The 15,081-nt window shown below is 43.8% G+C and overlaps 2 protein-coding genes across 2 annotated transcripts in view; both read right to left on the reverse strand.

The window, feature by feature from the left end:
* Window positions 1-200: 200 nt before the first annotated feature.
* Window positions 201-15,081, reverse strand: part of LOC125723424 (stonustoxin subunit beta-like) — a 248,766-nt gene continuing 233,885 nt past the window's right edge. The window contains exon 5 of the mRNA XM_049000043.1: window positions 201-1,026. Within this exon, the coding sequence (XP_048856000.1) occupies window positions 494-1,026 (533 nt within the window). The 3' untranslated portion in view covers window positions 201-493. The remainder of the gene's footprint in view (window positions 1,027-15,081) is intronic.
* Window positions 6,283-11,518, reverse strand: LOC125723399 (E3 ubiquitin/ISG15 ligase TRIM25-like). The gene is made up of 3 exons (XM_048999990.1): window positions 10,928-11,518; window positions 7,119-7,214; window positions 6,283-6,546 (listed from the first exon to the last, which is right to left on the reverse strand). The coding sequence occupies exons 1-3, from the start codon at window positions 11,516-11,518 to the stop codon at window positions 6,286-6,288; spliced, it is 948 nt and encodes a 315-aa protein (XP_048855947.1). The 3' UTR covers window positions 6,283-6,285.

The following is a 15,081-nucleotide window of genomic DNA, read 5'->3' on the forward strand; positions in this document are numbered from 1 at the left end:
TGAGCAGAGAGCGCGGATTAAGTCTGTTACTCAGTTACGTTCTGGGCAGCGCGGAACCGGGACATTAATGGGATAGAATAGGAAGCCTTTATTGTCAGTGTACAGGTAGCAAATACAATATATAGACAGAAATATAAAATATACACATAGAGGGGAGGGGAAAAGCTCCCCCCACTCATCAGGCTTAGATTTCATTACATTTTATTTTATTCAGAATCAGAATTCACTCCATTGGTACACCTGCATGTACTATGAATTTGTTTAGGCAGTTTTGGTGCATTTACAGACAACATAGAACATAAGTCAGAGAAAAACAGTCATTTTGTATGTTTGTTCAGCTTACAGAACCCAATTATTAACATACGTCACACTTCAGACAGAGTAAAAAGGGTTATACTGGTTATAAAGCAGAGATTTTACCTTTTTGCCACGGAGAAGCAGCGACATGTGAGACTCTGATACGGTAAAAATGATTCCTCCAGCACACAGTGAGCTATCCCAGCATGCACAGCGACACAGAGGAGTTTGGATAAACCCCAAACCCTGGATTGAGGGGTTCAGTGAATGAGGAGGTGAATCTGTACAGGAGGGTCAGTCCATCAGAGGAGACTCTGTAGAAGGACAGAGCACCAGCCCCCCAGTCCAGATACACTCCTACTCTGCGGGGGCCTGAGGGCGGTATGGGTATGAGAGTCTGTTTATTATTGTGCAGGACAGAGTAACTGTCAGTATTACAGCTCAGACCCCATGACTTGTCATTGAATCCAAGCCAACAGTCATCACTCCCTCCTTCCCTCCTGATCCCTTTATAAGTCACTCCTATCCAGACTCCATATCCATCCCACTCAGCCTCCCAGTAACAGCGACCAGTCAGACTCTCTCTGCACAGAACTTGGCTCCAGCTGTCAAATCTCTCTGGATGATCAGGATATGGCTGCTTTGCCCCCCATGTCACCTTCCTGTCCCCCCCTGACAGAGACACTTCTCTGTTTGCTGTGTTGGGGTCCAGCGTCAGCTGGCAGGAGTCTGTAGGCAAAAGGAAGAGCCATTAATCCCATGACGAAGCCCAGCATCTCCATCATTATCACTGTCACACCTCACACAATCACTCACACAGAACTCGCTCCAATACACACATTTTATTCCCAATATACTCATGTAGCCGCCCGAGTCTGCGGCGCTCCGGCTGCCCCCTGCGCTGTGAGACACGCCGCGCTGAGAGACTCGCTGGGGCCGAACTGCACTTTAGCCTGCGCTCTATTATTCTGTACGATACATAAAATATAAAAAGTCCATCCATCCATCCATTTTCCAAACCGCTTATCCTATTGGGTCGCGGGGGGTCCGGAGCCTATCCCGGAAGCAATGGGCACGAGGCAGGGAACAACCCAAGATGGGGGGCCAGCCCATCGCAGGGCACACTCACACACCAGTCACTCACACAGGCACACCTATGGGCAATTTAGTAACTCCAACTAGCCTCAGCGTGTCTTTGGACTGTGGGGGCAAACTGGAGTACCCGGAGGAAACCCCACGACGACATGGGGAGAACATGCAATCTTTGTCATCGTCTACTGGATATAAAATATCTTCAAACGGGATATTAAACAGTTCAATCTTGAGAAATAAATTAGCTATTTTAAACATAGAATAATTAACTGACTTACACTGGAACAGACCCAATACAGAAAAAAGTATTGCAATAATAACATCATGTAGCAAAATTTGTCAGAAGGTTTAGTAGTGACTTGGCTCGAATCGGAAGAGATGAAGAAAAGAAAATTATAAATGAGATTTACTGCTTTAACCTGCAAACCAGTCAGTTGTCTTACTGATACAGAAAAAATTGTAGGAGGTGCCTTACAGAATAAATTGTATGATTATATATAAACATAAGGCAGAAGGAGCCTTTGTTAGATTGTGGCAAAAATGGCTTGAACAAGGTGAGCAGAACTCAGCCTATTTCTTTAGGCTAGAAAGTCAGCAAGCCTATCATCAAGCTAATCATGACTATGTATAGTTATTGCAGTCACTGGATGATTAAATAAAACCAGACAGCAGTAAAACTGCATATAGTTCACAGTACATGGTAAACAAAACAAGTGGGCTTGCAGCTCTAACCAAAGCGTGTTCTTCAGAGCGCCATCTTGACTCCTTCGTCCTTCTACATTTAATGCCACAACCTCATACTAACAAGTGAGACTGGAAACGAAGGAACCGACCAAGATGGTTTTCTCGCACTGCCCCCCGGTGGACATGACCTTCAATCCTCCAGATAGATGTAAACTACGCACGCAAGTGTAGTCGTGTCGTGTGAAGTCATGGCCCTAAAGCACAGACTTAGGAGATGTTCAGTGTCACAGCCAGTTTGGGTAAAACTGCAGGTGCCGTCTTAGGACAATATTAATGAATCTGAAAAAAGTACAGTCAGCGAATAGACAAAAAGGGCAAATGTGAGGGAAGGAAGCCCCCCCCCCCCCCCCCGAACCTCACTGCTCATAGACACCGTAGCTCACACAAGATAAGGATGCAGGTAACAGGTTTTGATGAGCTGTTACTGAGTGATACCAAACGTTCCTGCTACCCAAACAAAGCGAGGGCAGTTTCCCAGCTTTCAGCATTACAGTGCATGATGACATCTAGGACAGGGGGCCCTTACCCCACTGGCCCTTGGATCCCCTGCTGTAGCTACAGCCCACACTAGGCAGTGAGGAGCAGCCCCAGTGTCAGCCATTCCTGCTCTGACTGACTTCAGGGGGAACAAAGTGCATCAAAGCCCACAGCTACTCTCTCTCTCATCTGACTCCAGTTGTGCGTCACCTACACACTGGGTCAGACAATGTGTTTAATACATTAAACTGATCTTTACTGAATATCAGGTCTGTGGCTGGAAAATCATTATTAATGACTGATTTTAATATCAAGATAAACCTTGATTTTTATGCTTTAAACTGAAATGGGGTCAAATGAAAACTATGCAGCAGCCCTGATCAAACCAGCTACTCCTACTTGCCCTTTATCAGTGAGACTAGAGCACTTAGGGAAGGAGGTGGAGCCGCCGCCTTATTTAATGGGTTTGAATTATTTTTACAAGTCAGGCACTACTTTCTGTCAGAAGGGTAATTATGAATCTGAATGAACAGAAATTACATGTGGAGTTCCTCAAGGGTCCGTTATTGGCAGTGGGCAGTGGTGGCTTAATGGTTGTTGGATTGAATCCCCGACCAGCAAGGCACCGCTGAGGGACCCTAAGCAAAACACTGCTCTCAGGGCGCTGAATTAGCTGCCCCTTGCTATGTCACGATGTCACATATGGGTTAAATGCAGAGGACACATTTCGGTGTTGTGCACTGTGTGCTGTGGTGTGTCAACACTGATCACCAATTAGAATTATAAACCTGACCGAGCCTCTTTGTTCAACATCTACATGCTTCCATTTGCTCAGATTACGGAACACTATAAAATCTCTGGAACACTTAAGGCCATGTTGTTAGTAAAATTCACAACAAATAATAATCCATTGTTATGCATTATAATCATGGCTTTAAATATTTATCAAAAGGCATAACACATTATAGGCATGCTTATTATGCATAATGAATGATGTTTGAAGCTCTCTTCTTTAGTGCACTATAAATAACTTCATAATGCATTATAATGATCAGTATAAGCATTAAGGATGCTTTGTATTGCATTATGAAGGTATCTATAGTGCCTTATAGTTGAGTGTGTCATAAAGCATTCATAAAGCGTTATAATGATGGATATAATGTGTTATGCTTTTTATAAATATTTATAGCTGTGTTTAGAATGCTTTATGAGTGCAGTATAATTAAGCAATAACACACTGTATAAGAAGATACTCCGGTATATCATGGCTGTAATTCGGTATATAAAATAAAAAAATAGTTCTCATAACATCAGTGCAAGTGGGAGGGGCCATCGTGTCCAAACCATCCGCATACCTGGATAATTCAGTCAATAACCAATATAGTTTTGTCTAATATTTTCGGTGGCAGCAGTAAAACAACTAGCCAGCTTATTATCGGAGTAACTTTGCATTGTAAATGAAAACCATGCCGCAGATTATGAGGCAGATTGCAAAGTTCAGTTATTGGCATCTTTAATAGTGCGACTGTTAAAAGGACAGTTGGCAGCTTATAAAAACTTATTCTGGAACAGAAAAGAACAAATCCCACAAAACGGAATACATATGAACCTTTACTTTCACTGTCACCTATATTAATTTTTTAAACTGGTGGAAACACAGGCAGGTTCTGAAAAGGCATCAAGTGACAACCAGCCCAGCACCGGCTCCATGTTGGTGGAAATGAGGCATCAGTACAGTGTTCCCAGGTCCAGCCCAAGGTCTGCTTAAGATCCACCCAACAGAAGCTGAAACCAGCCCAATAAGAGTGAGAGAGAGAAGGATTTCTCTCTAAACCAGATACGGAAAAGCTTGTTCATGTGTTTATTTCCAGCAGGCTAGACTATTGAAATGGTGTCTTTGCAGGTCTTGGTAATAAATCAGTCAGACAGCTGCAGCTCATCCAGGACGCTGCCACCAGAGTCCTCACTAACACCAAGGAAGTAGAGCATATCACACAGCTCCTTAATCACTGCACTGGCTTCCTGAGCATCACAGGATTAATAATTAAATATTACTTGTGTACAAGGCACTAAATGGCACTAACTTCCTTGAACCTTGTGAAGCATCCAGACCCCTGAAACTTTACTCAGTGTCCCAGAATGAAGACCAAGCAGGCTGAAGCAGCTTTTAGTGTCTATGCTCCCTGTCTGTGGAACAAGCTTCCTGAAGACCTGAGGTCTGCTAACACTGTCAGTTCATTATAATCAGGGCTTAAAACATTTCTGTTGCTGCTTTGTTTCAATAAATTAAATCAGCAGGAGTTTAGTTGTACGCTGCCTCTACAATCTCACTTCTTTTTAGTTAACTGTTTATTTGTGTTTTGGGCTTTTAGACTTTTTAAAATTGTTTTTTAAATTGACAATGAACGTGTTTGTAAGTCCCACACCAAAGTTCCGAAGTATCGAAAAAGTACCACAGCTGCAATGATGCTTTTGGTACTGGAACTTCTGGTACTGGTACTCGACCGGAAGTTAATGGAAAAGGGAAAGAACCAAAAGTACCAAACCTGGTGCAGTGGAAAAGCACCCTGAATAAACTTACCTTACTTTGCAATTGGATTCAAAGTCCACTGAGATAAAAAGCTCATGTAAATGTGAAAGACCAGGAGGCAGCGGGAGAGAGAAAGAGAAGCTCCACTAGCAGTAGAAAACGAAACACAGTAAAACACAGTAAAACACACTCCACCTCATACAGGGAGAGAGAAGCGTGTGTGTGAACAGACTCACAGTGTAAGAATTCTGCTCTGGTCCTGGGCACTAATACTGGTAGGACGGTGTCTTTGGTAACTAGAAGGAGACAGAGAGAAACAGGGATGTGAGTAAAAGGAATTTACTTGTGGGAGATGGACTTCACTCACTGTGGAGATAACAGCAGTGGGGTATTATCATTATGAGGGACAATAACAGGCATTTTAACAAACTGCAAATCATGGTAAGTTACACATAATACAGATTTTTGGTTTCTATAATGTAGAAGAAACATGTTTCATGTGATCTGGGTTTTGCAGCCAGTAGAATGTGAAGCTCTTTCACCAGTTATCACAAAGATTTAAACTTATTGTAAACAAACTGACTTGGTCACACAAATGTGAGGCTGACTGTACTGCATACTCTCTCTGCACGGTCCACATCAGGGGGGTCAATCTTACCCGCAAAGTCCAGTGTGTACGCAGGTCTTTGGGGTAACCTTTAGGTCAGCTGTTCAACCCCAGGTGTGAGACCCTTCAGCCAATCAGTCCTCTAATTAGTAATCCAGCAAAAGCAGCCCTTTCTGGGTAAGATTGGCCAGCCCTGGTCTATATTAACATGAACAGACTAGAAAATGTATTAACCTGGGTGATGGATCTCTGCCATTTTCATTCTGCAAAAATTCTCCAGTTGATCTTTCATCTCAGAAACCACCTTCCTCAAATTCCCAAAATCAGATCTGGGACTGACAGAGATTCTGGGTCCAAATCCAGCCTCAGGAGTGACAGGAAGAGCCTGGCGCCTCTACAGACACACAGTCTGATTAAACAGCCTCATCAATACAAATGTGTATTGCAATCTAATTAACAGAACCTTTAACATCTGACCAATGACAGACTAGTTGAAATACAAATGAGAACATGCATCCATTTGAATACTCTGGTTTTCTTATTGCCAAAGTAGCTGTTCTGTTACATGGAGGAAATGGATGTGATCCTCTGTGTGTGAAAGCTGCTCCAGCTCAGAGTGTCTCCTCTTCAGTTCATCAATCTCCTGCTTCAGTCTCTCCATGTCTCCTTCAGCCTGACTCACTGCAGCCTTCTCCTGATCTCTGATCAGCTTTGTCACCTCAGAGCGTCTTCTCTCAATGCAGCGGATCATCTCAGTGAAGATCCTCTCGCTGTCCTCCACTGCTGACTGTGCTGAGCTCTGTTGGTGACACAGGGAGCAGAGGACAGTAAATTACAATTGGCCCCTTTTGAGACTCCAGAGAGCCTCATTGTACAATAGAGATGTGAGCTGACAGGAGGTATAAAAACAGCACAGGGCTGAGGTTTGGAGCGACACCATGCTGGACGCCTCAGGTACTGAAACCCAGCCAGCACTGATTGGAAATGATCCCTCATTAAGCTCATACACTGTCAGCTGCAGGGATTTGGCAGAGACTGGTGGCTGTATGGGGCAGGTTGGTTGTCACCATTAGGTCTCAGTTTAATAGGTGACTTTTTTAGTGTTTATTTGCATTACGCTGGGTTGTAAAAAGTTGCATTTTTCTCAAATGGGCATTTATGGTATTTTTTTTAATAAATAAGCTACTACTGCTGCAACACTTGGTTAAACTCTGTAATCCAGCAACTCTATCCCACTGACCCAGAATAACCCAGAGCAGCATTAATTTGATGAATCCGCACAAGTCTGTAAATCTGCAATCTGTTGAATCTGAAAGAAGATACAATATGATTACAAGCCAGCTGTTATCTTCTCCTCAGGTTCATACTCACTGTGAATGAGGCCACAGCCTCTCTCAGCTCCTGCAGCTCCTTCTCTCTCATCTGAATTCTCTGCTGAAATTCCCTCTGTGTTTCACCCATTTGTTTCTACAGATAGGAAACAAGATGACAAAACAAGTTTGTTTCATTAGCTGAGATTACATTCATTTATCATCCTGTCCAAGGTGGACCACAGCCTTGGGCCCTATGCTGCCTGGGAAAGGCTCCAGGCACTCCCCCTGACCCTGACCTGGATTACCGGCTAGGAGATGGATGGATGGATGGATGGATGGATGGATGGATGATAGATGGATGGATGGATGGATAGATGGATGGATGTTCATTAATGATTTATTGACTGTAGGTAGGATACAATGGACATAGACCCTTTGGTCCTGTTTCCACCTGGTATTAACATGCGTCCTGGGTGATCCAATCACAAGTGGACAGCGCTAATTACCCAGGACGCATTGAAGATACATTGAGATCCGATCACTCAACCCACATTGGGAGGTGGTCTGGGCTGCATATGGCCACATTCTTATAGCAATGTGAAGGCGAATGTGTCCTGGGCTGCACTGCAGGACCGGCTACTCAACTGACGTCCTATTAGATTGATGTCAGATCGCATGTGTGTTGATAATGGGCCACTGTGTATAAACTGCGCTGTGAACAACAATAATGCATCTTTTCTCCTGCAACCCTAAAAACTCTGAATCCGCTGGGAAGTTGGTTTAATATTGGACTGTTGTGACCCATTCATATGAAAACTGTGTCAAAGTCTGCATCACTGATGTTCCACGCAAATTCAGAAAGGAAAATGTGTAAAATGGGATTCATTAAAGATTCTTCAGAATTTGAACATATCATATATTTAATGTGCATGTTGGGGCGCAGCCTGGTGCAGGCAGGGAAACAAGGTGAGGATCCACTTAAAAGCTCCAAGACAAAGGGAATTAAGGAGACTGAACCAAACTGGAAAGACACACAATAAAGGAACAATAAGGGGTCAAAACTCACCAGGGAAAAAGTAGCTAAGAAAATGACACGTGGACTAACAGAGGGAATGGGGCAGCTAGTGATGTTAAGCTTGACAATAAAAAAGCGATTCACTACATTCTGAAGCACAGCTTCAGTTTCCTTCGTTCCACCCTGAACACGTGACCATGGTCATCTGAAGCTTCATTCTGCACTCAACCATGTGACTGCTTTGGAAACTGAAAATGTGGCACAATCCTCATTACCGGTTTCAAACCTGTTGTACAGCACATAAGTTGTAATCATCATAATTTTATAATAATTCATTTTCAATAATTAATTTAATAATAATAATAATTATTATTATTAGTCATTATTGTGTCCAAGGTTCAGTTTACTTGTATGAATAGATAATATCAGATTTGGGTGAGGGTATTACCCAATAATCTGTATAATTTTCCCAGTATAGAGACCAAGAAACAAATGATTGATGAGGCTTTGGTCAATATGCACAACCCTTCACCATAGTGGATAACGCAGGATTTAGGGAGGTTGTGGGGATCCTGGATCCAACCTACATTCTCCCATCCAGGCAAACATGAAAGGGTTTGGTGACAGAAACATTTAAGATAGAAAAAGAGAAAGCAAAGGAAGAGGTGAGAAAGGCCAAAGCAGTAAGACTAACATCTGACATGTGGACATTCATACATATGGAAGCTTATTTAGCAGTCAAATGCCATTTTATAAATGATAAGACTGAGCTGTCGACCTTATTATTGGGAGCAGGAAAATTCCCAGAGTCTCATTCTGCAGAAAACATGGCTGCAGGCGAGGCAGCCTGATGGAGGAGTGGGGAATACAGAATAAAGTCCGATGGCTCACACTGACGCTGCACAAAATGTGATTGTCTGTGTCAGACACACAACCTGCATTGCAGGTTTCTGTAGCCAATCTAATGCTCAGGCTGCTGTAGCGAAATAACATAGACAGATGTGAGATAATTAACCAATAACAACAGTGCAGGGAAAACAGGCAACAAGTGCAGTAACTTATATTAATGAACACAAGACTAGGAAAACTCCCACAAACACTGAAAGTAAGAAACACACACAAGGAATTCAATACTTAGAAAGTACAGAAACATGTGGAACATAATAAAACAAGGCACAAGCTTCACAAGCAGAACAGAGAACTAACAAACACTGGGAAGAATAGAAAAGCAATAATTAAATGAAAGAGGTGAGGTTGGTTCCTGACCTGCCTCAAACCCATAACCAGCTGGTCCCAGCCTCTGTGTCACACACTCATCCCAATGAGCCAAATGCAGCCATTGGGGAAAAGGAAGAACACACTAGGGCCAAAGACGATGAGAGGACAAAGGGGATGGACAGCGATGGCTGCTGGCCACACGGGGAAGAGACACAAGGACAGGCACTGAGACGAAGCTTCATTATTTATGTCAAAGCTGCTCCACGCGTTATTAATATTAGTGAAATGTGCCGGTAAAAATGACATGAAGGTAAAATTAAAGCATGTAGGTAAGAATGTGTGTTCAGTAGCCTAGCAAATGGATGTGTGAATAGAAACATATAATAACAGTGTAATTGTTTATATAGTTTTATATTGGGCTGTCCGGGGGCTTGAATTCCTGGTTAGATATTCAGTCCCACTCCAGCCCTGACTACTTTTACTGTATTTGTTCCAAGTCAGACATAATTCGGCATATTAGACAAAACAATGAACCTCTTTGTTAATATTGTCATAAATTTTGAGCTTCACTGGTTATCATTGAAAGCCAAAATATTATCCTATGGCAACCAACACAATGCTTTAAAGGCTGAACCCTTTAACCTTGAATAGAAAAGTATTAATCTACGTATATCTTGGTACCGAAAGACCTTTTTTAACATGTACATTTGTACTGTGTTGATGTAGTTAAGGTAAGGTAAGGTAAGGTAAGGTAAGGTACGGAGGTAAGGAGCACACACTGAGTACAGTGCCTTACCGCACCCACCACACGACGAACCACCTCAGGGATGAGAACCTGAGTGCAGCCGTGCAGTGGGTGATACCTCAGCACCACACCAGTCCCAGTGGAACAGTGTGAGTTTTATCCAGTGGCTGCAGTGCCAATCCTGCAAAACACCTCCTGATGCAGTATAAATATGCATGTGGATAATGTGAAAAGTTAAACTCTATTGTGAAAATATTATTTTATAATAATAATAATTGTCTAATGAAAATCGCGACATTATTACGAAACAATAAATTGTAAAATTTAAAAATTATACATAGAAGACAAGTGTTATTATGAAATATAATTTTATGAAATTCATGAAATTTTATTAAATTATTTAAAAATAAAAGGATACATTATTGAAATATTTATCATTTTATTTATATTTTTTGATATAGTTATTATTTTATTTTGAGTGTCATGGCGTCCCGTACAAACATTTTCGGCGGGCACGGCCTTACTGTACTGTGGCTCTAGTGAGTTCTTCTGTACTATGAAGGGTTACTGGCTTCTCGGGGTAACTTGTCGGATGTAAGGTACCACAGTTTAAATGGACTTCATATTCGTTTACTTACATTTTGCCCAGACTACCTTAAATCCGACAAGCTAGTAACCCCGCTAGTAAGACCGGACAAGTAGGTCATGACAACTTTACCGAACCAGACTTGATCTGAGTGTTTCGTAGCAATTACACGAACAAGTGTTAAGACAAAATCCATTTATTTAAAATTAACTTTTAGATAATAACAATAATTGATACTTTCACTGATCCCTTTGGGGAAATTCTTTTAGATAGAAAGGGGAAATTCTTTTAAATTAGCCTGACCTGTATCTCCGCCCTTCCTGTAGCAGCTGAGACTGTATCATGGCCTCTGTGTTCATCCATCGTACAGAGATAACAGATACACTGCTGGTCGGTACGGCAGTAGACCTCCAGCGGTTTGTCATGGTGGGAACAGACCTTGTCCTTCAGATGGCCAATGGCATCAATGAGCTTGTGCTGTTTTGCATGGTGGAGTTTGTTGTGAAGCTGCAGGTCAGTTTCACAGTAGGAGGCCAGACACACCAGGCAGGACTTGACAGCTTTGTGTTTTCTCCCAGTACAGACGTCACACTCCACATCTCCAGGTCCAGCATACTGGTCAGCAGGAGCAGCTGCTTGTAGTCCAGTCTTCTTCAGTTTCTCCACCACTTCAGCCAGCATGGTGTTTCTGCCCAGAACAGGTCTGGGTATGAAGGTCTGTCTGCACTGGGGGCAGCTGTAAACTCCAGCATGATCTTCCTGATCCCAGCAGCTCTTAATGCAGCTCATACAGTAACTATGTCCACAGGGAATAGCCACTGGATCCTTTAGTATATCTAGACAGATTGCACAACTTAACTCATTTACATCCACTGCAACTCTGGCTTCTGCCATTTTACCACGAACACTGATAGGATTCAGTCTCGTTTTCTCTCACAGTTGTCTGTGTGTGACAGTGGGAGGAACTTCCTGCTTCTCAGACTGCAGCAGGTGTGGTTTTGGACTGAGACCAGACTGAGAAGAGCAGACTGGGCAAACAGTGGAGCTGCAGTTTATGAACAAAATAGTACATTATACAAACTGTACCCAAAGCGAACATTTATTTATCTTTTATGAGAATAACAGCTACTGACATTGTTTTTCTGCAAACAAACTATAATCCTACTCTTTGATTTTGTGCAGTAGATAGAAATTAGGTATAAAGGTATAAGAGAGCAGATCTACTGAGAATGAATTTCTGTGTCGGTTTAGAATCACGTTTGGGATCATGTGGTTTCAGGTGAAACATGCAGGGATGTGCAGTTATAGACAGACTGTGTCAGGATTAGACAGAACAAGCTTTGACAAGTGCTGTCAATGCACAGATTTGTTTTTTTACATTATTCTATATACAATATTCATGAAAATATATGTAATCTCTTCCTTTTCTTTCTGTGTGTTTGTGCAGGGAGTGTATTTATGTTAGGAAGGACAGTCAAGTTCAGAGTGATCATTTTAATCATCCAAAATAATTCCATACTCTAATAATGAAAATTGAACACTACTCTTATATTTAAGCCAAAAGTTAATGGACCAGCTTCAGCCATCCCCAGGAACAGAAAGATCATATATCAAAAAAGTATCCAACAAATTCCAATAACCACAGTACAGGGTTATGGGACACACACATCACAGGAAGCACAGGGCACAAGGCAGAGACACCCTGGATGGGATGCCAGTCCATCACAGGGCAAACACTCACTCACATGCTGAGGACAATCAAGAGACACTAATTCACCAAACTGCATGATCTTCGACAGCATGAGGAAACCTGAGGAAACCCACAGGAACACGGGGAGAACATGCAAGCTGTACATGCAGAACCAGGAGTGGGAACCACACCCACAAGCCTGGAGGTGTGAAGTGAGAGCAGCTGGTCTGAAGTCCTGAAGGGAGCTGGAGCGCCATTTCTTTGGAACAGTGTGGAGCCGTCCTGCATTACTGCTTATCCTGTACGGGGGGGTGGGGAGCCTGGAGCCTGTCCCAGGTGGCACAGGGCAGGGGACACAATGGACAGGATACTAGTTTATAGCAGAGCACAAACTCACACATACAGACTCACACTAAGGGCAGCTTAGAGATTCCAATCGGCTGATCGCAGTTTCATGTTCTCCAAAGTAGGAGGAGAAAGCCCACATTGGAAGAACATGCAGACTTCACACATACAGCAGGAGGGACAGGAAACAAGCCAAGAGACAGAGGTTACACCCCGAGACCCCACACCCCCCCACAATCACACATACTGTTAGGATTTGTTTAAAAGTTACATTTTAATGCTACAAAATTATGACTGACTATGAACTTCAACAAAATTATGACTGACTATGACTATGACTATGAACTTCATATTCCAGAACAGAAAGCCTGCCGCTTTCTTGGACTCCTGTTGATACTGGTGACCAGAAACTGGGACCAGAGTAACCGGAGTCTGGGATGAAGGAGGGACCCACGTAGCAGGACCCAGGGCAGTCTAGCAGGACATCCTCTGGATCCATGTTGGAATCTATGCTGACTGTAAGAATGTTACCTTACAGGATTTACCCGTTTCTGTGCCCTGTACCTACAGTAAGGAGCTGGGATCTCTGCTCCTTCAAAGCAGACAGACTCACTCACATATGATTACAGTTCTAGTACATAGCAGATACTGTTGCTGAAAGTGGTGAACAAGTGAGGCAAATGTAACAATGCAAACATGCCGCTGTCAAGGTGCTGCCTGGGCACTAGTGCAGCTAGGCTGGTATTTCTGGGCTCCACAGACATCACTGGTGGTTGGTGTCGTGGTCACCGGGATGAAAGACTCGTGCAGCAGGTGTTTCTCAGACAACAAATAGAGACTTACTGGGATCAGGATGGGAGGCTATGGAACCGGCAACACGTAAGGCACAACATCAGTGATCGAACTGGGGAACACAGGACCAGGAAGCACTTAAATGGAGGACTAATGATGGAAGAGACTGGAGACAGCTGGGAGTGTTTAACACGAGGGCTGGAACGAGACGTGAGACCAACAAGCAGCAAACATGGCCTGTTAGAGCCACGTCAGGGAGGAGGCGGGACATTTAATTTCATTTTTATATAGTGCCTCACAGAGTCGTCCCAAGGCACTTTACATAGATGTGTAGTCATACATTACAACATCATTAAAGACAGTAATACACAACGGGAAAAAGGAAAGAAAGATATTAAATAAAGAAAGCCAGATGACAACGGAGGAGAGGAACCAAAAAACCCCAAGTAAGGAGAAAAAAGGACCTCTGGAGGTCCATGGACAACTGGCTGCCCAACCCCCCCGGCAGACTAATATTACTGAGAACAGAAAAGAGTGGAGCTGCTTGCTAAAGGCCAGGTGTGAGGTGTGATTAAAGTCTGTCAATAAGCCTGTTCTCCACACTGGCCTGTGTAGGGTGACACTCAAGGCTGCACCCAGGATGACACAGTTAGCAGGTCCAATTCGCAGTGTCACCCCTCCATGGGACAGAACCAGGACTCCAGCTGAGATGGTGCCCCCCCCCGGGCAGCACCTGGAAATGTGGGGAGGCAGAGAGCATGGATGGTCAGAACATGCGTTGACCCATAAATGGACAAGCATATTGGATAAGAATGGCATTGCTTAATGTGACAGTACCTCCCCCCCCCACCCCAACCCACCAGAAGCATGCGCTCCGGCCATGAAGTCCAAAGGGATTAGACAACAGGGATGGAACCAGACTGGACTCTGGACTAGACAGGGGACGACAGAACAGATGGTAGACAGGACAAGACCAGACAAGACTAGACAGAACACTAGACAGACAGCAACACCAGACATAAGAGCAGTTGCAGGACATCACTAAGGACATGGAGCGGAAAAAGGAAAAGCTAGGAACCACAGGTACAGCAGTCCTGTCAGACCCCAAAACAGGATGGACAGGTGGAGGGTCAACAAGAACAGGGGCACAGGATGCAGAAGACAAGGAGAGATACAGGTGGGACAGAGCAACAAGACAAACACTGAGGCACAAAAAGGAATAACATGGGGCATCCAGGGAAGCCAGGTGAAGATTCGGGGCTGGGGACCCTCCTAGGCCCCTTTCCAGGTGAGGCTGAACTCTGCCGAATCACAGGACCAGAGGGTCTGGGAGGGCCAGCAGGGCCGGAGGACGTGAGGAGTTGGCGGGCGATGAGAGAACCGCAGAGCAGTAGGGCAGCAAGGAGACAACAGGAGAGGAACAGGAAGATGACAAGGGACATACAGGGCAAGAGCAGATACTGGCAAACCCTCTCTGGGAGACAGACATTCTGCCTGCCGCTTTCTTGGGCTCCTGTTGATTCTGGTGACCAGAAACTGGGACCAGAGTAACCGGAGTCTGGGATGAAGGAGGGACCCACGTAGCAGGACCCAGGGCACTCCAGCAGGACATCCTCTGGATCCATCTTCT

The sequence above is a fragment of the Brienomyrus brachyistius genome, unplaced genomic scaffold, assembly GCF_023856365.1.
Source record: "Brienomyrus brachyistius isolate T26 unplaced genomic scaffold, BBRACH_0.4 scaffold48, whole genome shotgun sequence".
In the NCBI taxonomy this organism is placed as follows: domain Eukaryota; kingdom Metazoa; phylum Chordata; class Actinopteri; order Osteoglossiformes; family Mormyridae; genus Brienomyrus; species Brienomyrus brachyistius.

Bases quoted from the DNA above. Each gene is read 5' to 3' on its own strand.
- LOC125723399 (XM_048999990.1), bottom strand. From the start codon at position 11,518: ATGGCAGAAGCCAGAGTTGCAGTGGATGTAAATGAGTTAAGTTGTGCA. The intron at 7,215-10,927 runs GTCAGGCTAATT...TCCTATCTGTAG, and splicing joins CAGGAAGGGCGGAGATACAG to AAACAAATGGGTGAAACACA. The intron at 6,547-7,118 runs GTGAGTATGAAC...TGTCACCAACAG, and splicing joins AGGCTGTGGCCTCATTCACA to AGCTCAGCACAGTCAGCAGT.